At 37.8% G+C, this 24,542-nt stretch overlaps 1 protein-coding gene across 1 annotated transcript in view; it reads left to right on the top strand.

Moving 5' to 3' along the window:
- Positions 1–4,615: 4,615 nt before the first annotated feature.
- TTC29 (tetratricopeptide repeat domain 29) overlaps positions 4,616–24,542 on the top strand; it is a gene marked incomplete at both ends in the record, with an annotated part of 147,069 nt that continues 127,142 nt past the window's right edge. The window contains 3 exon segments of the mRNA XM_082315042.1: positions 4,616–4,790; positions 7,967–8,063; positions 11,963–12,046. Coding sequence (XP_082171168.1) covers positions 4,616–4,790; positions 7,967–8,063; positions 11,963–12,046 — 356 coding nt within the window.

Raw genomic sequence — 24,542 nt, 5'->3', positions numbered from 1 at the left:
TATTGCTGTCAAAAAGAGCAGTACCAGGTCTTGCCTGGCACAGACTTCCTTGGCTAATTACTACCTGTACCAGGACCCCTATTTGTGAGGGCTCTGTATTTACCCCGCTTGCTTCTTCAAGTGCTGGTTTCATGCTGGTACCTGACCAGCAAGCTTTGCAGCATCACCACTACCTGTCATCAAAGCAGCGGATCAATACATGGCAGAACTGGGCTCTGTGCTAGCAGATTGGTCCACAACATCCTCACGCTCATCTCTAAAGAAACCAGAGGGGTTTCATGTACAGAGTGATTACGAGTAAGGTATCTAAATATGGTTTTGAAGAGTCTGCTGTGAAAGAAAAACATTATCATGTACCCAGGGAAGCATCTCGTGTGTGTGTAAGAGAAAACCATTTCTGGTGGTACTTGGCCTATGATAACTACTTAGAACAGCAAGAGACACATTTCACTAACGTAGGAACATCAGAAAGGTAGAAATGCTGTTTGGCTCTCACATGTATAAGGAAAAGATGCATAGGAAAATGAATCATTTTATGGAAAGATAATCTGTTTTGAGAGATGACAGGTTTCCTGATATTTGGCTTTAAAGAAAGTTCACACAAAACATTGAAAATTGAGGTTAGAAGTACTGACTGCAAAAATTTACTGGATCTGTCTCCAGAAATTCTCTGGTTTTCTTAGTTTTTGTGTATTTCACTTGGTATGAAAAACAACAGTAGTGCCACAGTCAACTTTTGATTAAAGTTCATGCCAAATCAGTACCTAGATTAGTATGCCATCCAAGGTCTCAAAGAGTTGCAGAATTCACCTCATTCACCTCTTTTTAACTCTGGCCCTGAGCACGGTGGAGGAAGAAGTTTGACTAAAGAAATCCTGGCAACTTCAGAGATTATTTCTGTTCCATCAGCCTGTCATGTCTCCACACCTGCAGCCCACAGCAGCCAGCACTGGCTTTTGTACTTTTTGTGTACTTTGTACATCTTTGTACACTGACTGCTGCCTCATAGCGTGCTCAGTGTTACCCCCCTCCAGTTCCCTGGTTTTGTATTTCAGACACTTGGACCTTTTCTCCTTTTTTTTTTTTTTTTTTTTTTTTTCTTCACATTTTTCTCCATGATCACTTTAGTTTTCACCAAGTAGCTCTCTCTTTCCCCTCTTCTAGAGTGGAGGAGTGGGGACACTTCAATTTTGTTTTTTTTCTGCAGCGGGCAGGTTAACAGTTAATAGGAAAATCAAAACTACCAGGGACCAAAGATGGACAGCTAGGCAGGAGTCAAAAAACTTTTTTTTGTTTTTTTAGTACAGTTAAAGTAATAGTGCACAGGTTCTTAACTAGTTTTATGAGCAGTATTCAAGTATTCAGTATTCAAGAGTATCTAGATATGTTCTGGTAATTTTTTGGCTTCACTGCATTTAAGCAGAGACAGTATATTGGCAATTCCTTTTTCACGCAACCATTAAAGCCGTACAAACACATTTCCTAAGGGTACCAGCTACTCAAAATGATCAATATATTGCACTTTTTTGCACTTTAGATTACATTTTTGAATATGCAAACATCTGAACACCAAGTTTTGCTTAAAGAAATTAAGTTTTCACACAGGTTTTGCAAAGTTGGTATGCTATAAAATACTATCCTTCCTTGGACATTATCATTGCTTACAGAATTGGAAGAAAACTTACCCCAATGATAGGAACAAAAAGTGTTAGCAATTGAAATTTTATTTTTTTTCCATGGACAGACACTCTTTCCCTTCAGGACTTGCAGGCCAAACATTTCGAGACCAATTATATTGGTGCTACAGCACAGCATTGTAATAAGAGTTGGTTTCATCCTTCACCACAGAAAGGCTACTGCCTCTTCATATTACTATATAGATGTAGACTGCCTTTGATTCTTTGCTAAAGTGTGTGCTCTCTAAGTTACATATTGTTTGTCATGCAGGATCCTTTGAACACATCTCCATAAAAAAATTCTTACTTTGCTTCCATGTCAAATGAATTATATATGCTTAACGCGGAAGATGTTGCCATGGTGTAAAATGGGTACTTGTGAAATACTTCAGATATCATTCCAGAATATTACCAGTAATTTTAAATCTTCTGTTTTATCTTCTCAGTTTTTACAAGTTTTCTGTGTAAGTTTATGTATAGGATACAAATAATTGTGTCATTGAAGTGCTTCATCCAAAAAGCCATATAATAATAAGTCAAATGCTTTACTGAAGTCTAATTAAATTACATCAATATGTGAAACCTGCAGCCTCATTAAGAATACAAAGTCTGTTTGCCAGGCTCTATTTTTCTGCCAGGATACGTTTGGTTTTTTTTAGCAGAAGCCCATGTTAATTGGAATTATCTGTCTTCTTTTAAATTCTTTGTTAACTGAGTTTTATATTGGCTATTCCGTATTTTGCCTGTGACCAATGTCACACTGATAAACTACTATTATCCCATTTATTCTTTTAAAGTCTTAGAACAATACTAGCTTTACCCTCTTTATATAAATGTCTTAGTGTTCCAAAACTTTCTGAATATGAACATTGATAGTGCATAGAACTTTTTGGTATATTCATTCAAAACTCTCTAATGCGAGTTTTCTTTTAGTAACTGAAGCTGAACCATCCTCCTACATTATCATTTGAATAGAAAACAACTCTTCAATACCATGCAACATAACTACATCAGCTGCCAGCTTCCCAAATGCACAGAAGAAATATGTATATGCTTTAACATTCCAAGTTTGTCACTAATGATGGTTAAAGCTGACATCTTCATCCCTTAATAGGGTCTTCTCGCTATTCAGATCGTTTTCTATATTCTATACTTGAAAAAAAACTTCATTTTCCTCATTTTAAATCTGTTGACCATGTGTATATTTCCCTTATAACCTTTTACTTCCCCCAGTAATTTTCTACAATTCCTAGCTTCCAGTGTACATGTATGATACCACATTCCTTCTTCTGTTTCGTAGATGTTTTCCTTGTAAACCACCCTGGCTTTTCAGCAAATGTATTCCTTAGTTGTGGGATTATGGCTTTGTGGCTATCTGGGCTAACATCCGTAAACGGTTTCCAATTATCATTCTCCCATTTCAGAGTAAGTTCTTTCTCCCAACAGACTTACCTTATAATAGTATTCACCTTTATAAAATTAGCCCTTTCAAAGCATTAAGTATATATATTATTGGTTTGGACTTAATTCTGTTTGCACATAACAAATGTGATGAAATCATTATCAGTTATAGCTAAGCTATGGCTAATTTTTAGTTCTGTGATCAATTCCTTTTCATCTGACAAGATGAGGTCTAATATAGAATTCCCTTGTGTTGGATGCAACCCTTTTTGAGTTAGGAAACTGACATTTAAAATATTTTGAAATTCCAAGTACATTTTCACACTGGCAGCATGAGACCTCAAGCATATGTCACTCAGATTGAAATTCACTGCAGTACAGCAGTGTTTTCCCTATATGTTGTAGGTGGGTAAGGTATAGGTCGTGCTGTTCTCTAGTGTGATTTGGTATCAGCTAAGTACCCTGTCAACTTCTGACTTCTGTGTTAGAACATTGATCCATAAACATTCAAGATCATTTCCTTTCGATTGCCATCAACTCAGAAACAGGTAATGCCATTTTTGAAGTGCTTTCTGTCCACTTGATCCTTCCAAAATAGATTATAAGAATTGATTTTGACATTCCAGTTTTCCAACCAGTTTCAGCAAGAAAAACTAGGTCAAATCTGGGCTAAAAAATGACCTCTTCTGCTGGTGTCAAGTTTCCAACAGTAAAAAAGACGCTACTGAAAAATCTCTGCTCTTTGTATTCCTTAGCATCCCAATTATGGTTTCTCTTATCATTTTCATTTGCACTTACCAAAAGCTCATTGGTTCCTTCTCGCTATTTCCATTTCTTATAAGCTCCCAGACTCCCTCGCCAATCAGTCTCTTACAAGAACAGTTCCTTTGTTACAGTAAATTAAGCAGCAGGCTCTCATCAACAAAAAGTGACAAAATTTTCCACAAACCAAAAGCCTTCATGTTATGTCACTTACTTAGAGATTAAGTCTAATCTTTTCTACTTGCTCTTTTCCATTGCTCGAAGGTCCTGAAGGACGTCGGAGAAGATGAGAGGTCCTGAAAAAAAAAAAGACTGCTCACTGCAAGTGTTCATCTATAATCTAAGCCCACAAACCTTAAGTATCGATAGGATGTTGTCACTGATTCCTTGCTTGCCGACTTCAGAAACTTAGCTTTGAGAGATGCTCCCATTTGAGACAAGCTCATTTGGAGCTCATGTGAGCTCCAAGAAAGCAGACAAACACTTTCTGTCAGCCGTTAATGCCGAACACCTCGAGCTGTGCTGACTTCTCACAGCTTCCACATTTTTCAGGGTCTAAATCGGACTTGGCGGCTCACCTGGCCTCTGCCAGAAGGGCATCGCTGGGCTCGTTCCTCAGGCCTGCGCCTGAGGCGACCGGCCGCCTCACAGAGCCCGAGGGCGGAGGTGCCTCACCCCGGGGCGGCCCCAGGGGGGCGGCGGGGCCAGACGACGCCGGCTTGGGGGGAGGCGGCGGGGCGGGAGGCCGGCCCTCAGTGCCGCCCGCCCCCGTCGCCATGGCGAGGCCGCGGGCGTCCCACGGAGCGGCCCGGCCTCAGGCGGCGGCACCAGGGCCGAGCCGGGGCGGGGAACCGGGCCGCGGCCGCTGGTGGCCCCCTCCTGCTTCCCGCCTGGGGCGGCGGGGGGGGCGGGGGCGTAACGGAGCCGTTACGCGCCGGGAGCGGCGGGCACGTCAGTGAAGACCTCGTCCTGCGGCCGCGCCATGAGGAGAGGTCCGTTCCCCCGGAAAGTTCAACTAATTTTTTTTTTTTTTTTTTTTTTTTTCTTTAAGAGGCTGAGACAGTAGCAGAGCCAAGGGTTGAGGGTATGTGGCGTATGGGGGTGGTTAACAGGTGAAGCGGAAAAAAAAGTGTAGCTGGCTGGCGGTGGGTGAAGGCCAGGCGGCAGCGAGGGGCAGCCGTCTCCCCGCAGCGGAGCCGGGTAGCCACAAGGCCGGAGGAGGTTCAGAATATGGATCGAGTGCTGGTTGGGGCCATAACCTCATCCAGGTTACTTGGAACAAATTACATCTATCATGCTGGCTATAGATTTTAAAAATGTATTGGGTTTTTTTATTCATCATATCAGCACTTTCAGTGTAATAAAGCGGCGTGGCTGTAAGTCTGACCTCTTTTTATTTTATGAGGTGCCAGGTAGCAGCAAATACGTCCGCAAAGGCAGCTGGATGTAGCCGTGCCTACTTCCCAGGCTGCTTCCCTTTCTGGGAAATCCTCAGCCTCCAGTTAGCTTTATGCATGCCTCAGAAAAGGCGTGGGAAGAGCTAGGTTTCCTAAAACGTGCCGGGAAGGGCCGTTACAATCAACTGGCGTTTTACCTTTTGCTTCAGCGCACGTTGGAGCGATTCCAGCCTGTGGGGAGACTCCCTTGATCGTGTGATTAAATGCAGCACTTCTTCAGAAACAAACTGCACTTGCCTTGTCTTTCGCTGAATTCTGTGGGTGTTTGATTAAGTAAATGAGATGTGGCTTGGGCCTTATGATAAAGGAGTAAGATTTAAAGGGGTTAGCAGTCTTTAAGTGATCAGCAATGAAATTTATGTGAGTGTAATAGCACGCGTTTCAGAAGGATGTGTTGCTGATACCTTCTGTCGTATGTCTCTGTGGTTGTAATTTACCTGTAAAGATTACAGGTACCTTAGAAATGAGGGAAAAACACCATCCATTTCACTGTGAAAGCAACCTCCCACCTCTAAAATAAAAAAAAAATTTACATTATTATGAAGCAGATTTTTTTTTTCATTCCCAAGCTTTGAGTTTGAAATAGGAGTCAGGGCAATAGTTTTAATCCTTGTAAGGCAGTAGTGGACCCAGAAAAATGTCTGCATATGTCCCTGGCAACCAATGATAGAACCTGAGGGAATGGCAGGAAGATATGCCAGGGGAGGTTTAGATTGGGTATTAGGAAAAGGTTCTTCACCCAGCGGGTGGTGGAGCACTGGAGCAGGCTCCCCAGGGAGGTAGTCACGGCGCCAAGCCTACCAATATTCAAGAAGCATTTGGACAATGCCCTCAGACATATGGTGTGAATTTTGGGGTTGTCCTGTGCAGGGACAGGAGTTGGACTCGATGATCCTTGTGGGTCCCTTCCAACTCAGGACATTCGATGATTCTATGATTCATGTTAGTGTGAGACCTGTGTGCACACCAGCCTGTCTTCTCATACGCTTGATTTCTGTGGGGTGGGAAGCTGGAGCATGTAGGCCAGTGAGGAGCTTTTGTGTGCTCCAGCCAGGTCCCATGTGGGTGCAACCTGGAGCATGCCACAAAGTACACCTGCCCATTGATAGCTTTTCATGGTTGCAGTGGCTCTACCAGGGCTTTCAGGGTCTCCTTTCAGCTGCTTATCCCTGCCTTTTCTGCCCTATAGCTGCAGATGGTCAGCTCTCCTGCCTTGCCAAATTCAACAGCTGCCATTAAGACATGGTCCGTTTGCTTTTTCTCACCTAATACCTCAAAACTAAGAGGCTTGTAGAAAGCTTTGCATCTTCTCTGGGCTTCAGTGTTGTTGTTCCAAAGTTTAATTGCTATTTCTTACTGAATAGCATTTTCCTAAAAAGAGATTTTCCTTTCTATATTGCTTCTGGATACAAACCTGTCATTCTCTGTAAGAAGTATAATCTTTTATAGTGATGAATTACCCATATGTTTTTATTCTATTGATTTTTTTTTTTCCATGACACACTTGTGTAAAATGTTGCTGCCTCCAATTGTAGGTTAGTTTATCTACAAATAATATTTTCTTTTTTTCTGTAACAAATGTTATCATTAGTACTAAGCCCTAAAAGAATGACTTAGGGGAAATACCATATCCTGTCATCTTTTCAACCTATAATTGTCTTTATTATTCCATTCTAAGTAACACAAGTAAAAAATTGCTTCACTATAACTGTAGCAAAATATTCCATCAATGAAATGGCTTTTGATCCCATGAAAGGCTAATATATAAAATATCTGTTAGTCTGAGGCTGATCATTCAGTATCGAGTTGATTCATATCTAACATTTATTTCCTGTAAAATAAATTTCCTTTCACTAATATAGCAAATAGTTAAATTCTCTCCCCCCCCATTATATTCTGTTTTCCCATCCCTATTAAAAGTTTGTGCCTTGAGGCCTACCAGCAGGGCATGCAATACCTACATTAAACCAAATTTAAAAGTAAGGGTGCTCCTGCTGCTAACGTCTTCAGATCACAGACATGCAAAATGAAGGAACTGGCAGCTGAAACTTTAATGGTAGGAAGTGTAGGCTGAATACTTGGGGAAAAAACACAGTAGCTCTATATGACAAAAAAGTCCTATTAGCATTTATGTACTTCAAAATGACAAGCTAGACAATTCTACATAACTGTGGGGCATTCAGCTTTTGTTTTAAGTAAAACCCTGTGTTGTAAGTATAGCATTGCTTACAGTTTTTATTCAAAGGATTGTTACTATTACAATTTTGTATTATTTTGAACATTAATACAGTGCCTATTGTTGCATTGCACACTGCATGTTCAATCATTTCTCCGCCTTATGTATTAACTTAAAATATTATGAATACTTGGACCTGGATAGCTTGATAGCACAGGGACTGACATGCAAGTAAGGTTCCTGAATCAATTGCCCCTGTGTAAATGAAAGAGAGAAAACCATTGAAAGTAAGATCATGACCATTCCTATGCATTATGCCCAACTGAAGTAATGCTGAGGCCTGAAAAGATTTGTGTGGAACTGGAGTCCGGTTTTACGCATAATGCACTGGCAATAAAAGAGAGGTGTCTGGGAAGCAGCACAAGAAGGATAAGAAACTGCATCACTGTGAAGACGTTGTTTCAAGTAATGTTGGTTTTGTTTGTTTGTTTTAGTTAAAATGAACGTGTTGCCCGAAGCGATCCTACAAAGCCCAAGGGAGCGTCCCAGGTTCATAGAGCAGACTGTTTGCCCCTCATTAGACTTCGCAAGGTATGTACCTCTTTTCTTTCAGAGTACCCTTTTTACTGTGAATAGCTTCAATCAGCTATGCTGAGGTGACAAATTATGTTTGCTTTTTTGCAATATTTAAAACTGCAAAAATCAGGGGCAAGGAAATTCCCTCTTAGGAAAGTTTCATAATTAAAAGGGAAAAAAAATGAAATAGGAAGTGTGTTCTGTTTAAGGTAAATAATTGATCCTAATTTTTCAAAACCCCTTCAAGAGCCATAGGAAGTTATTTCCATTTAGCATTGATACAAATGTAGGTCATTGAAAATGTACTTATTTGAATGAAAAAACAAGATTTTTTTTTTCATTCGGGCACAAAACAGTTTTGCATGTCTCAAAATATAATGAATAAAACTGGCTTGAAAAACATTATCCTGTACTTAATAACTGAGAGAATTAACAACAATGCCATAATACTTTCAAGCCATCTTCTTGCACATGCCTGCATGGCTTTCCATTCTGTTGCACTCCTTTCTCCTCTTAGTTACTTGTACCCATACATTTTTGTCTCACTCAGTGAGTACCGGTCTCTGCTCTGCCCTCCTACAGTCTTTTTCCTGGAATTTCCTATATTTCAGAAAGAATTGTGGTTATTTTTTTCTCTCTCTTCTTTTTTTCTTTTTGTCTTTTTTTTTTAATTTTTTGTCTTTTTTATTTTTTGTCTTTTTAAATTTTTGTCTTTTTTTAATTTTTGTCTTTCTTTTTGTCTTTTTTCTTTTTTTTTCCTCTCCCCCCACCCCCAGCATTCCCCTTAGCCTTTGGCTGAAAGTCCGGGGCATCTCAGGGTACAGCAGCTGCATGTTGGCATCTAAAAGCAGTAAGGATCTAGAAACATAGTATCCTTGGGCCCAGTCTTTCTGAGGGGCTAATACTGATAGCTGTCCTCTCACACATTGATAGAATAAGGGTATGCAGTGGTGTCTTGGAATTTTTTTTTTTAAATCTTTTATGGCTGGTGCCGTGTTCTGCAGCAATCACTTTTTCGAGTAACTACGTTGTTGGAGAGCTCACCCCAGAGGTAGGAGTCTTGTTTCTTCCCTGTACTTGGGGAGTTTCAAGAAGATTATTCCGTAGCAGTCCTATAGAAGTTGTGCCTATTTGTAGAAAAGAAATGTGTGATTCTATAATGGTCTAGACTATGCTGTAGATGGCTAGTGATTAGAGCAAGACAAGCTCTGCCATTTTCTTTGATAGGAAATTTTGAGAAACCTGGAGTCTGAGTTAACAGAATAGGTAGTGGGGACAGAAAGTTATGTTGAGAATCAGTTTGGTCCTTTATGCGACTTTGTTCTGTTCTTTGATTAAAAAGCCAGGTGTATTTATCATGAAGTTTATTTCTAGAAAAAAATCAGTAGCTGATTTTTTGCTGTGTGGACTAGTAACAGTTATAGCAACACATGGTGTAAAATGTTAACTCTGGGACAGGTGTCCATTGGATTAAAATATATTTCTTTTTAAGAAGTGCATGATTTAAAATTAAATAGGAGCCAATTTACAGGTGAAGTAGACTTTTTTATAAACTATTTATGAAATACAGTGAATCATCATGGAAACACTGGAGCAATAAGGTTAAAACAGTTTGGAAAAAGCAAGTGACAACAGGAAGAAAAGAAACAATGCCTCTTAGCCAGTGCCATCCTCACCTCATTTCTCTATTAAGAAACAATATCCATTCCAAGTCACAGTCTCAGTTCTTCACACTGATTACTTTTATTGGTTTTAATTCTCATTGCATATAACAAGCCATTTTAAATAATTTGAGTCAATGGAATTTTCTACTGTGTATTTTTTTCCTATGTATCATCTGTCTGTCTTTTCTATGTTATTGCTACATTAACATCATTGATAATAACAGCCAGGATAAGAAAAGTATTTATATTTTTTTAGTAACTTAAATTCTTTATGATGGATGACTGCATTTGTAGTTGCATCAGTCCGATACACGGTATTGCAGAACTTATGTAAACAGTAACTGGTTTGCAAGTTCTTGCTTTTGTTTTTTTTCCCCTTGGCTGTAGTTGTCTTTAAGTTAGAGGGTGTTACCAATGAGAACTCAGAAATTTATACCTTAACTGTAAGGCAGGTGACATTTTAAATTGTATATGATTCTAGGGGCTTTTCCCCAATTGTTTTTTATTGAAATACCTTTGAGAAGATAATGAGAAGGCATCAGGCTTTCCTTTGTTCCAGTTTGAGATTATTTTTAACTGCAGTGTAGATTAAATTGCAGCAAGCTGATAGTGATGCCTAGGAATTTGCTTATTGTAGTTGACTGTTTCAGTTTGGGGGTTTGGACTTCCCCCCTCCCTGCCCCCCCATATCTGGTGTGTTCTCTATGTGCTACTGATGTGCAGAAAGCTCATTTATGCAGTCTTAAAGTACAAAGGTCAGCCAGGGGGTTTTGTGTCGTCTACTAAATACGTCACATTTAATTACTATTTTTCAGTTTTTCTATTACCTCATATAAACCTGTTGTATCTTGAAATAAATTTTACATCAGTTTAAAATATACAATAATTACCTTATCTTCATTATCCTAATGACATTATATATCTTCCTAAATTGTGACTATTCTGGTGTGAAAATTTTGATATTGATTAAATTTTGGTATTGATTATAACTGAATTTTTATGGCAGTAACCATAAGGTGTACATTTTGCATGGTCAGCAGCAACTCATATGGATTGTGTTACGTGCAGCTTGAAAGCATAAGCCTCTGTTGGTGCAGCTCAGTAGTAGTAAATTCTGGAACAAATTTAAATGCCCTATTTGTGCTGGAAGTTTTCACTATTACATTGTTTTAAATACAGACATGTCAAAATATTTCTACATTGCTTAGCTATTTTGTTTTCATTTGAATGAACTTCTTGAAGTGTCTTTGGTATTCTCAGAGCAATAAGGAGCATGACGCTTATATTAGCGAACATTATGAAAAGAATTTACTCTCATCCCTGTAATGGAAGACAGCAGTGTAATACAGACAGAGAAAGAGGAAAGTAATAGATTTATGTGGAACACTAATGTTGAATTTCTTTTATCTTTGAGTGATTAACCAGACAATCTTTATGCTCTTTTAATGAAGAATAAAAATAAATTCACATTACTTTTATAAAGATAATATCCTCTACAGTTGGGATATCAGAATCTATTTAAATACACTTTACGGTCAGTAAGTGCATATTATCCTTTAAAATTCAAGGCATCTCTTGTGTATCAGTGGAGATGCAAAGAGATGATGGCTCAAATAAAAGGTGAAATGATGTGTAGTTCACATTTTAAAATTGGATGCGTGCATCCTGAAATTTGCTGTTTATTTTAATGCCCTTTGGATTACCCCCTTAGTGGACCACTTTTTGCAATATGCTGCTCAAACCGTGGAAAGCTGAGAGCAGTATTAAAAGTCTGCACTGCACTAAGGAAAACATTTTGAGTTGGGTTTGGGATTGGTTTTGTTGATTTTCTTTTTTTTTTTTAAATTCGAAAAAGTTAAATACAAAATAGATTGGACCATTCTGGTCCATACTGCTAATGCAAAAAAGTAATGGTTCTGGTTTAGAAAACAGTTTAAATATGGATAGCTTAATCAATTATTATTGATTTAGCTAATACACAGTTTCTTCTAGTTTAGACAGAAATATCAGATAACCAGGACCTTGAAAGCTAATACCAGCTCTGTTTTCTTTCAGAAATAAAGATCTGAAATAGCTACAGACCAAAAAATTAAAAAGATATTTGTATGTGTTTATAGAATGTCTGATATATTACTTTGTCAATATTTCAGTATTTAGCTCTACTTGGCAATGCTAATATATTATACATGCTGCAGAAGTCTATGTTAGCACCTCACAGTGTTTCTTTTAATTTTTTTCATTTAAATTTAGGATTCATTTGATCAAAGACAAAGATGGCATAGATGATTATTTGGCGAAGAATATCAAAGGGTTGTCAAAACAAGAAGCTGCTGCGTAAGTTGGCTTTTTTGAGGCATTTTAACATCCATAAGTTTATTGTTTCCTTTGTTTCTAGTCATCATAATCATTTAAATTTAAAGTTCCCTAGGCCCTACCCTTTTTAGTGGAACTTGGCATTTAAAAATTGAAGTTGATATTAAATAATGATGGTTCATTTCTCCTGATCTTAAATATATCAAAGCATTTAACTCATTGATTTTACTGATTTGTATATTTACCAAAGTGTTATATCACATTTGTAACATTATTGTTAAGATTGTGTCAGTAATTATATTTGAAATTGTGCGCTTTTTTTTTTTTTTTTTTCTTTTTTATCTGAGCCTCTGTGAAATATCTCCTCTGGGGTGGAAGCTTAGTATACCAACATACACATTCTTGTAATTTTGAATTATTATTTAGACAAGCCCAAGTGCTGACTTCTGTAGTGAAGCATTTAATACACCATTAGTTATTTAAAAACCCAATGAATGAAAGAAATCTAGATAACTTTTGATTTCTTATAGCTGAGGTATTTACATTTAGAAGTTACAAGAGACTACGACTGACTTATTCTTGAGTCTTTCAACAGATCTGGGGTTCAGCACCATCAAAATTAATGAAAGAATTCTAACAAATCTGAATTGCTGGTTGCTTAAGTGAGATGATTTATTTATTTCAATATTTAAATAATAAAAAGATGCATATACAAGGGCTCTAGGCACCTCAACAATTAATATTGCAAGATCACCCTTGCAGCACAAAAACATCCTATCCATCAGACAGGAATTCGACCAGCTAGTTTCTTGCAAAACATGCTTCTTTTCTCCTTCCTAGCCTAAAAATATACCTGCAAACCTTCCCTAAAAACTTTCAAATGAAAATCTAGAAAATTACCAAATTTGAGTCAAAGGGTAATAACTTCAGCAGTGTCCTAAAACCATACCATATAATACTCAGCCAGCAGACACACTTTCCTTTCCTGTCATACATGTTTGATTCGCCTTTATTTTTACAATGATAACATGATAAAGATAATAAGTGTTCTGACTGTCGGTACAAAGACTGCAATGCATCTGGTCTGATGATCTAGGAGAGCAATCTGTTTAAAGCAAACTCATACCCCACTTCTTTTATTTGAATTAAGAATAAGTTCAAAGATGATGGACTAAAGATTAGTTCAATGATGGGATTAGGCAGGACCTTCTCAGTATGTCATCCTAAGGTTTGCAAAGTTCAGTTTGTTTCTTTGTTTCTGTAAGAGAGACTCTTTTATCATGGTCACAGTCTGTGGGAGAGAGCAGCCTGACAGTGACAGAAAAGTGAGTTAGGTGGGCAGCGGAAAGTGCCATGTCACTGCTCTGTGAGTACACATGGTTGATGTGGGACAGTTACCTTTGACCATGCTATCGTACTAATCATGCTAGGTGTCATAGCCAGTTTAAATATTCTCTGCCTAAAGAGAGGGAAACTAAGATTGGTCTGTGACTCGGGCACATTCTGTGTGAGCTGGACCAACATAAGGACCAGATCCTTCCCAGGCAAATGCTGTGTTGACAGAGGTCCTGTCCCCTGAAATAAGAGTAGCGTCGTTGCTCTGTGAGGGGGGAAGTAGTATCAGACGTCAGGGAGCAAGCACAGAAATAAGTACCTTCACTTATTGTCACCCTAGTTCTGTACCAGCTATGCAGTGCTGCTGTAGTCATTACGCTACAGCAGTTTTTGCAGACTGACTTGCCTTCCCAGTGAGCTGTTTCAGTCTTTAGCCCCAGTGGATTTCCACAGTACGCATACCATGCTAGGGACAGACGTGTGCTCTCTGTGATTACACAAGAAGTCACTGCTATTTTAGGAAGGCCTTGGGGCTTCAAAGAGCATTTTACAGCTCTGATTTGATCAGGTCAGCCTTTTACTGCTATTAAAAAAAAAAAAAAAACACAAACAAACAAAACAAAGACAAACAACCCCCAAAACCCCCCTATACAATTTTTCTTTTTATATCCAGACCCTGAGTCTGGAGGCTGTGGAAAAGGAAACCAGCAAGGAAACCCACAATGAAGTGAGAATTTTATCATCTGTTCTGCAATACCTACACAAAGTGGAGTGTTTCCTTACTGTTTTGTAACATGCTGTTTCTCAAAGTTATCAAAGCCTCTTAGAAGATTAAACTGAAATATCGTGTGTATTCTGGCTTATTTCTATGGAGATTTTTTAAGTATACCTTTTAAAAGATTACATTCATGTTCTGTGTATTTAATTATTCTCAGAATTTTAGCTTTTGATAATAGCTCAGCAGTTACAAAATTTCTACAGTATGTAATTTATTAATGCTGTTCCATAAACCTGATACAATCATTTGAGAGCAAACAAATGGTAACAAACTAGCAGCTACACAGTTATAGTAGTACTGGGTTAATCTAGTTATAAAAACCTAAATGCCTCAACTGTAATTTTAAACCAATTTATAAAGTAAGGCAATGCCATATCTGTAAATTATCTTACTGAAATCAGTGTTATGCTTTGTATGTCTCAGCAGACAACAGATGTTTTTATTAAAAAAAGTGTGAGAAATGGCTTATAATATGTTGTGTAGTTTTTAAACATATTGCTTCCATTCCAGAAGTAGATTATTACATTTCTTTTTAAAAAACAGGATATCTTTCTTTTGCCACCTAAATATCTGTACTTTTGTTTAATATGGAGGTTAACTTAATAAGTCAGTCATTATTTTGTCAAGACAAATTCTTGTAGCCACACTCCTGCTTAATATTAAACACCCTTTTTTTTTTTTTGGTGCATGTTAGGCAGATAACAAATTTATTACTTCCTAAATAAAGGACTGTATGGGTAGTATCACATTTATGGAAACAAGCAACATTCTTTAAAGCTGTTCCCTAAAATTGTATCCTTCACAATATTCTTTAAAATTAAGATCAGCTAGTTTCTTCATAGTTGAAGGAAAAAAAGGTTGCAGTTATCCTTCTACATTATTGTACTCTGTTCCAAACTTCAGCAAATGAGAAGAATTCCATTAAGTGTGCTTATGTTATAATCTCATTTTTCTGTGGAAAAATGTGGAGATGTTTTTCATTTTTTTTTCTTTGTAATAATTTTTTGTCCCAGGGTGATATGATAGAAGAGGAAGAAAAAACAGTGCTTACAAAAGATAGTACTTTAATTGTATTAAAACAGGATATTGCTTTGGTTTTTTCATTGATTTTGTTTTGTTTCCTTTGCTAAGACTTTAACTTCAAATAAGAAGTGAATGTGGTATAAGAAGCTGGAAATGGGAAAAAAGTAAAGGTTCCCATTAATGAAGAATGTGACTGCTTTCTTGCCACAGAATTAGGCTTTTGTAAGCTTATGAGGAGGTTGGCTGACTCCACTGGCTTTCAGTGTGCTTTCCCTGATAGTTTCTGTTCTTGGGCTTGACTCACCAAATCATTAATGGCTCAAAATCGGATTGCAGTAAAAATTAAAAATTGTCCTTACGACTGATCTAAGAGTCAAAAAGTTCATGATGAACTGTGGAGTAAGGCATTTTCCATCAAGAGATTGATTCCAGGGTTGAATCTTCAAATGAGTTTGGAGCCTAGAATGGACCCGAATTTGATATTGTCATTCCTGTTTCCTGATCTTTTTGTCAGGGCCAGAAAGATCAAGTAACAGTTCCCTCCTCTTCATACGAATGACAATTGTCCAAAGACGGCCATATCATCAAAAAAGAGTTAAAGACTAGAAAGAGAGACTTTGAAATCTTTTTGATGAGAGGAACAGCTTTGTTTAGTAATAACAACAAAATATTACATCAGTGATTTTACTGGATGTATTTCTGTGAATCAGATGATGGAATTCTAGTGTCCTCACTCAAGACTCATTAGTAGTCAGATGGCATCTAAATTATTATACAGAGACAGTACGGGCTGACCTAGATATGCAGAAAATTTGTATTTGTGGTTTTTGTCTTGTGAGTGGTAGATCAGCGTGTTATGGAAAGCTTGCCTTGATAAATTTGTGTCAGCAAAGACATGCTCTGACATGACTTTTTCGAGCAGGAGACAAGATTATCTTATACGCATCAGATCAGATGTTTTTGAGATATAGCAGGTTGTTCTGCTTAGAATTCACCAAAAGGCTGGTCCACTTCAAGATTATCTGGAACACAAAAAGGCAAAGGCCTTCATTCTCAGGTGGGCCGTGACCCCCAGAGCAATTGCCAGCCATCTCAGCTAATACTGGGAAGATCAATTCTTAAACTACTTTGCAGATTGTATACTGAAAACTGGAATACAGTACTTTTGCTCTAGGGGTGATAAGTGGTGAATATAGTAGCAATCCTTTGCTTCCGTAAACCTTTGTCCTTCTCTGAAAGAGCAAAGGGGTTTTCACCTAAGTTTAGCTGAGCCAGAGGACTAGGTTAACCACCCCATATAATCAATGGAAATAATTAAGGATAAGTAATTTGGTTAGTTGAGCACCATCTTTCAGGATTCAGACAACTGCTTTAGAATAAGGTGAATTGTACTTTTGAAGCACCTATTTCTCTCCATTGCTTATATAGAGAGCTTAGGGTGACCAGCTCAGATGTAGACATGTACATTTAGCGCTGAATCCCACACTGAGAACTATTGAATTTTTAAAGCTCTTAAAAAGGATCAGGTAGAAGTCTTAGAGAGGTGCATTCACTAATTCCTGAGGCAGCATTTCTACAGGAAGCTGGCAAGTCCAGAAGAAAAGCGACCTGGCATCCATTTTAAATCTGCTGTTAGTGCCATCTGATAGAAGATTATTTTTCCATTCTTCAGTGAGAGAATTAAAAGGGACAGCTTATTTACTGCCCTCCCCTCCAAGTTTCTGCTGTTTTCAGTGTCAATATCAGCTAGGTAGAGTTAAGGAAAAAAGACATCAGAAAACTAATGAGGGATTAAGTGTTAGTGCTCAGGATAAGTTTGTGGAAATTAGAGCTTTCTTTCCTACATCCTTACTACTTCTACCAGTTGGTCTCTGAATATTCAACCCCATCTGTCCTCCCAGACTAAAGGGGAAGAAACTTCCTCAACTGATTAGAGGCCAGGATGATCTGGAGAGTCCACCGAGGGAGAAGAAAGGGGTTTGTGGGCTGATGGAGAGAAGGCCTAGCCTGAAGGGTGTTTTATTCTTTGTTTTCATCATAGCTATGACGGATTAGTAAGCCCTACTATTAGACTGGGCTGCTTCTGATCTTGTCCTCTGTTTATAAGTTATTTAAATCATGAGAATTTTGGTGCGCAGTTTTAGACTTATTTGCTTTTCTATTTGTCCTTATTCTAGTCTTTTTCGTTGATGGACCAGTTCTTTAAGGAAGCTGAACACAAATAGCTGATTGGCGTTTTGATTAATCCAGACTTTTTAGTAGCTCTCACCTCTACCAAATAAATTAGTAAGGTGACTTCATTGGTGACCTATGACATCTTTTACTCAACAAATAGATTGGGACCTTTTTTCATTGACAGCTTATCATATTGCCATGTTTTCTTTTTCACAACCTGAAATCTTTACTGGGGCTTCCCAATTTCAACATGCATAATTTAGGCTTGGGAATTTTGTGTTGTAAAGCGGATTTGACCATGTCTGTGTTACGGAGTGAGGCTCTCAAGGGACAGCGGAGGGGCACTGCCAAGAATAACGGTTAGGAAAAATATCTTGTTGGTGTGGGGTTAAGGCAAGGAAGGAGAAGGGGCAGCTGTATTACTAGAAAGCTTGCAAAAGGCAATTTCAGACACAGGCAGATAATGTGTAGGTGCAGATTCTGCTTTCCGTTGTATTTCAGTCCTTGATTGCACAGTACTTGGTTCTAGTGATGCACTGATTTGAGCTAATTCCATTTCTTCTGTGAAGAAGAAATGAACACCATGAAGACAGAAGGAGAGAGGAGAGCTCAAGGCAGTTAAAGAAGGACATAGCAGCAAAAGGAGAAAGAAGTAAACTGCTCTTTCCCATGCATGTTCAGGTCCTAACAAGATTTTGCTGTTCTTGCTGATGTCAATCTTTGGATATGACCTGCAAGCACCTTATGACCACCTTTGTTCACATTACTCTGGTTGAGAACTGGTGGAATGTTGTGTCAACTCATTTACATTTTATGAGGATATTTCTTCACTTTCAAATACTAAAAACTATGGAAAAGGGTAAATGAGAACCAAAGAAATGTATCCTTTCATAGTAAAAGAAATTTTAAATTAAGGCACTCTATCCCAAACTCCCTGCTGATTGTGGAAAGGGAGATGGCACAAGTCACTTAGTGAGCTAGATGATAAATTTTAAATTTCTTTCACAATATTATTTAAATATGTATTTTTTTCTGTCTGAATAATTCCTAACAATCTTGCCTGCCATGACCAGGATTCAATGTTTATTAAACAACTTTCAAAAAGAGATTTTAGCACTTAGAGGCACACATTCTTTTTGGTCAAATGAATAATCTCTGCGAATTTCAAGCCTGATAAACATATTATTTAGTGTAATTAGGCAGTGATCTAAAGAGCAGAACTGTGTGGGAAGTGAATGGTTTGCCTTTCCTAAAGAAACTTCTCTGTGCGTTTGTGTAATGTGAAAGGTTTTTCTTGAAAAGGTTAAAAAAAGTTCTAATCAACTTCTGTACATTATGTAGAACTTCATTTTCTAAACTCTGCAAAAGAAAGTTTCATATTTAATGGGAAATCATGAATTATTCCATTTATTATCTACTTCCTCCTTTCAAAGACATGATCTGGATAAAAGGCGGGGTGAATAATTTCAAAAAATACAATACATTTTTAATGGGAAGGTGCAAACTACAGATTCTCATGACTATTAGCAAGTATAGAGGAAACAGAATTTTACTTGCAAAAACTCATCAAACTCTTGCAAAGATAAAATACATGACATACTTTAATAAAAAAGAACACAGTGAGCTGAAGTTTTTCTTTTTTTATGTAGCTTGTTGTTTTTACTAAGTTTGGTCTTACGGTTTTCTAGTGCCTTCATTTCTCAGTAGTTCAACAATATTTAGTACTGAAGATAATGTACAAGCAATACACAACTGACTTCTATTTTTAAAACACTCCATAAAGCTGAAGCATCTCTAACATACAAAAGGAGTCTGAAATAAAGACAGACAGTCTAATTTGCCTTGGTACAATCGTGACTTCCTGATAATTCTCACAGTGAATCCTTCCGAATTGTGTAAAATCCTCTCTCTTCTTTTCCTCTTAATCTCTGTGTGGTCTATTTGTCCTCAGACTACTGAGTAAGTTCTGTTGGGGACTTGAATGAGATATCATAAACAAAAGCAAAAATACTGTGCAAATTGTTCATAGCAATAGTATAATAAATGCATAGCCTTGTATAGGGTTTTATGATAATTTATAGCATCAGCTTGAGAAGATACAGAACGTAAATAATTATGATTATCTTTTTCTAAAGCTAATTTTACACACTGTGAAAGAAACCTGCAGAGAAATGCAATGACTTCTCTGATATCATGCACGTCAAATGGAAAGGGTTCCAACCTCAGAAGTTTCTGGCTCTCACTCCATTAGGTCAGCTCTGAAATAAAAGGGGAAAGTTGAGAAATACTTCATTTTGATAAATAATAGTCCATAAAATATGGTTGGAATTACTTTTTGTTAATGAACATAATTAATTTAGAAAGAAAAGCAGAAAGATTAATGAAGATAATGGGTTTTTTTCTGATTGTGCTTGAAATAATCACAGGTGTGTGTGTGCTCTTTTATGAAGGACATTTTTATAAGGGTAGCACTTTTATCTTTTTTTTTAATGCTTTCTTCGCATTTATGTTTAGGGACAGAATGTTCCAAAAGTTCATTGCTAAATTTATATTTCCATTTTCTGGGTTAATGAGGATTCTTAATTATTACATTACTTACATTCATTTTAAAATACTTTTTCTGTATCATCCTTTGATGTTTATAATTGATTAATTTTTCATTTTATGTAGTATTAAAGTGGCAGTGTGGCTTTGAACAAAAGGAAGCAAGTTCAATATACGTGTTCTTTGCGGGATCCTACTGACAGGTTATGCATCCACCTTTGATTGCATGATTTAGGTTAAAGTGTGGTTTGACAACAGTCGGGGACTGTGAGGCAGTAGATGAAAAATACTGCATTACTTATGCTGAAAGTTGTTGTACCTATATATATGGTATAAAGTACTTAGATATTTATTTTCTGATATACTTTATTTTCATCTTTCTATTAATAGTTCTGAATACATAGCTCCATAAATCTTTTCTTATTTAAAAAAATCTGAATTGTTACAAAAGTCAATTTCAAGTAGATGCTATTCCCTCTCATGATACGTACAAATTGTCATGCAATATTTTTTATTTACTATTTAGAGTAGGAAATTCTTTTTATTACATTTGGGGGGTTGTTGGATTTTATGCTTTTTGTATTAGGACATTAGCTATTTCAGCTTTATAATTTGGAATTAAAAAACATGCACGTCACTGCAATATAATTTAATTCTCAGCCTTAATAATAAAAATTCTGATGTGTAAGCTAACCATCTATTACTACTTAATGGCATTTACTGTACTTTCATATCTTTCTTTAATGAGATTGCTATAGTCTACAATTTAACATATTACCATCCAGTAAATATTTCATTAAAAGGAAAGTATTTAAACAGACAGTCTTTAAACTAGGATTAAAAAGGGCAGTGCCCTGATTCAAATAGCTGTGTATCAGTAGCAGTATGTGGTGAAAATGTGCTGAGTACCTTGACCAGCTGAGGGCTTGACTCACCAAAGTACCTATATATGTAAATTTTCACACTGAACTCAGATACTCAGATGACTCAGATATATTTTCAAGTTAGCTATGTACCTAACTTTGGTGGATTGCAGCCCAGACACATGATAATGTAGATTTCAACAGTGCGAGTACATGGTTTTATACCACTGTAACCTGGATCGTAGCATCGCTGAATGCAATAGTCAAATCTTCAGCTTCCATGTTTACCAAGTATTTGCATAAGTGCTTTTTATCTTCAGCAGTGCCCTGCAGAGGTTTTAACTATATTTTCGATGTGGGTCACTAACGGTGTTGCAAAACTGTTATGTTTTTTGGCTGTCCAGCTATAACTAAATAATAATTCCTCTTTCGATTCTTAGGCAGAGCAGCCTGAAGTTATAAACTCTTATGGCATGCTTGACTTTTTAGCGTTTTGTATAGTGTATTTGTTTTTACTTAGTGCAAATATTTTTCAAATTTTAGTGAGGAAATTCTGCTGTCTCCTTGTTTATGCTGTGTGTATTTGCATACAGGTTAAACACAAAGTGTTTAAGTATTCACGTACTTGATTTAATTTTAATTTTGTCATAGATTTATAGACAGGAAATGTGGGGGGAAATAAAGTAATATGTATTTGTTTAAATAAACTTAAGCAAAAATATCTTGACTATTTTTTCGTAATTTTGTGGTCCTTATCTAAGGCATTTATATCAGTCATTGACTTGCCAAATGCAGAAGGAAATCCCAAGTGGATGAAACCTATTTGAATACAGTTTTTAAACATCATAATAATTGGTGGAGTAATTATTTTACACTGGAAGTACACTTTAATATTTTATATACTATCGTTGTTTAATCCATGCCATTTTGTGCTTTACAAAATGGGATTGCTACAGTACACTTGTATTGTAATCAGCAGCTGGCATTAACCTATAGTGCTAATTAAATCCTACAAAATCTAAAGATATGAACCCTGATATATAAAAAAAATAAATGTGTCATCTGAAAATAGTAGACTTTTGCACTTATTTTGCATGTCTGTAATGGACCACGCCAGACGGGAGGCATGGAGAATTAAGCTCGTGATAAATAATTCTGTTATGCTATACTGACTGGTTTGATTATTTCTAACACCAGTACCTGCCTCTTGGCCTCTTAATTTCTTTTTTCTTTTTTCTCTTTCAGTGTAAAATAGCGTAGAATACAAATAGCCTTGTTGTGCAGGATTTTAAGGTAAAGGAAATGTAGAATGGTACTGTCCTGGTCTCCCAGCATTGCTGAAGAGTCTTGTAAAAGTACAATACCATAACACGGGAAGGGCCTTGAGATTGCAACAACAGTGCCATTTCATTAGCCTCGCTGACGACCATTAGCATTTATGATTTCTGCACTGGTAATGGCAGATTCGAATCGGGTTTCTGTGATTCCTCAGCATGACTCTTGATTGTTTTAAAATAGCAATGATGATAATAAAAGAAATCTGTATAAGAAAATTATATAAGTAGCTGTATAGTTTAAGACGATGCCTGTAGCAGTATCCAGGTGCGCTTCAAGCACGGTGTTAACAATAGCAGTGCCTTTTCACGCTCACAGATCCACATGCAATAAATAGCTGCTTCCACCCGGGTGATATTACACTACGTGAAATCATCGTCTATAACAGGGTACCCCTACAACGGCAACTTTAACTTTTGGTAGTTATTCAGTTGGTGCTGAAAATTCTTCCGACGCGTGCCCCCTGCCCCCCCGGCGACACAGACACGCGTGGCAGCGCGCGGAATTGCTCAGCACCCCGCGCACAAAACACTGCATCGCGGTAACTGCTGGTGTAGGCCGAACGCAGGGTACCCAGCCCCATCCGCGACGTGGACCTCATTTCAGTCTTTTACCCGGCCTGCGTAAACAAACAGCTGGCAACACCAGCTGGGTTTCAGTAATGACAGAGAGGAGCGCACAGGCAGAGGAACGGTGCCTTCTCAGCATCGTCTGCGTTTGTGTTAAGCATTGCGGTTCTCATCTGTTGAATTTCACGGATTAAAAAAAAAAAAAATAAAACAAATCGGCTTGAAATGAAAAACAGATTAATTGGTCTCTTTGTCTTGACCGTAAATACATGGATATGCTCCAGATGTCATTAGAAACAATTTGTTTTAAAAAGTGCAGCTGAAACCTTGTTCTCCGACCGTGCAGACAGGAGCACTCCGAGGGGAAGGAGGACTCGAGGTTGCCACCCGCATCACGGGTCAATTTTAAAACGGCACGCGGCTAGCGTTACGCAGCTGCCGGCTCGTTCCCGGCTGCGCGGCTCGCAGGCAGCTGCGCGGGCAAGGTCTGCGCGCGCGCGGCGCGGCGCGGGGCGAGGCAGAGCCCGCGGCAGCGCGGGGGGCGCAGCCCCGCGCTTCCCCCGCGCGCTGCCCGCGCTGCCGCGCGCCCGGCCCCTAACCCCTGCCGGCGCCTGCCTTTGTTCTGCAGCCGTGCCGCGCCGCCCCGGCCGCGGCGGGGGGGACGTGGCCTGCCTGCAGTTTTGCAGATTTCCAGTAGATGCCCCCAGAGACCATTAAACCTCTGGAACGTCTCCGGCCGAAGGAAAGGCCAGCCCCTTTTCATTTCGCTTCTCGAAGTAGCATAATTGCTCAAAGGAAACCTGAAATCGGTGTGGACGCAGTGCAGGAAAACAAACTTACTTGTTTAATAATGTATCATAATTTATGAAGTAGTAAGGTTCAAAAGGTTTAGTGTACGCTGGTTTATTAACGTAGTAGAAACGTACCGTTAGCAGTTGGATTTTATAAAATAAATCATGTACGTTTACTTAGGTATCAGGTTTTGATACTGATATTAGAAATAAAGTAATCTTCGTTTATGTAAAACACGAGATGTTCTGTTTAACCTCTCGTTTTACATGCTGCATGACATCATGAAAAGCAGTATGAAACGGATTTTGAGGATTGAGGATTTATAGTTTATCTCAAGATATCCTGAAAAGTTTACTGCTGTCGCCTACACTACTCCTCTGTTCGAAAGCACTGTTTGTTGGAAAAAAGGGCACTGGCATTTGCATCTGGAACCACTTTGATAACTGAAACAATTTCAGAACTCGTTGCGGTGTCAAGCTCTCTTAGGTGTCACAAATACCATTCATCCCCATAATATCATTCATTTCTAGCCCTATTTTATTGTTTCTGTGTGATCAGTCACTAGTGGCTTATATATTGCAGAAACTTAAGGAAACAATAGTAGAATTATTTTGTGCTTTGTGTATTTTCTGGTTTTAAGTACAACTGAGCGAGAACTTTTATCTTTATGCCTCTACATTTGAACGGTTATACAGTAGATAGCTTCATTGCTTGTGAGTTAAAATCAGTTATCTTTGCCTAAGAAAAAATGTGCTCTATACCGTGTGATTACTTCAGCGTTATTTCGATTTCTTTATTAATTGGGATGGGATTTATTAAAAGAATATTAACACTAATTTTTAAAACTGACCTATTTTACTGTATGTTTTGTTTTCCTTTATTGGTTTGCTAATAATGCTGTCTCGTGGGGAAAATGTGCTTTTACTTCAAGTAAAATGCATCAGTCTGCAGGAAATAACATGTTACATGGACACAGTTTTTCTATTTATAGGAATATTGGTACTGTGCTTAGTGAATGTTAAAAATTAACTGAATGACATTTTGTTTAGTCCCTGTTAAGATTTTTTAGCAGTAATTTCTTGTTTACTTCTAGTACATCTAAT

This window comes from Platalea leucorodia (genome assembly GCF_965183815.1).
Source record: "Platalea leucorodia genome assembly, chromosome: 6".
Classification (NCBI taxonomy): domain Eukaryota; kingdom Metazoa; phylum Chordata; class Aves; order Pelecaniformes; family Threskiornithidae; genus Platalea; species Platalea leucorodia.
Note: the sequence above shows the minus strand (reverse complement) of the source record. Positions and strands in the feature narration are given on the sequence as shown.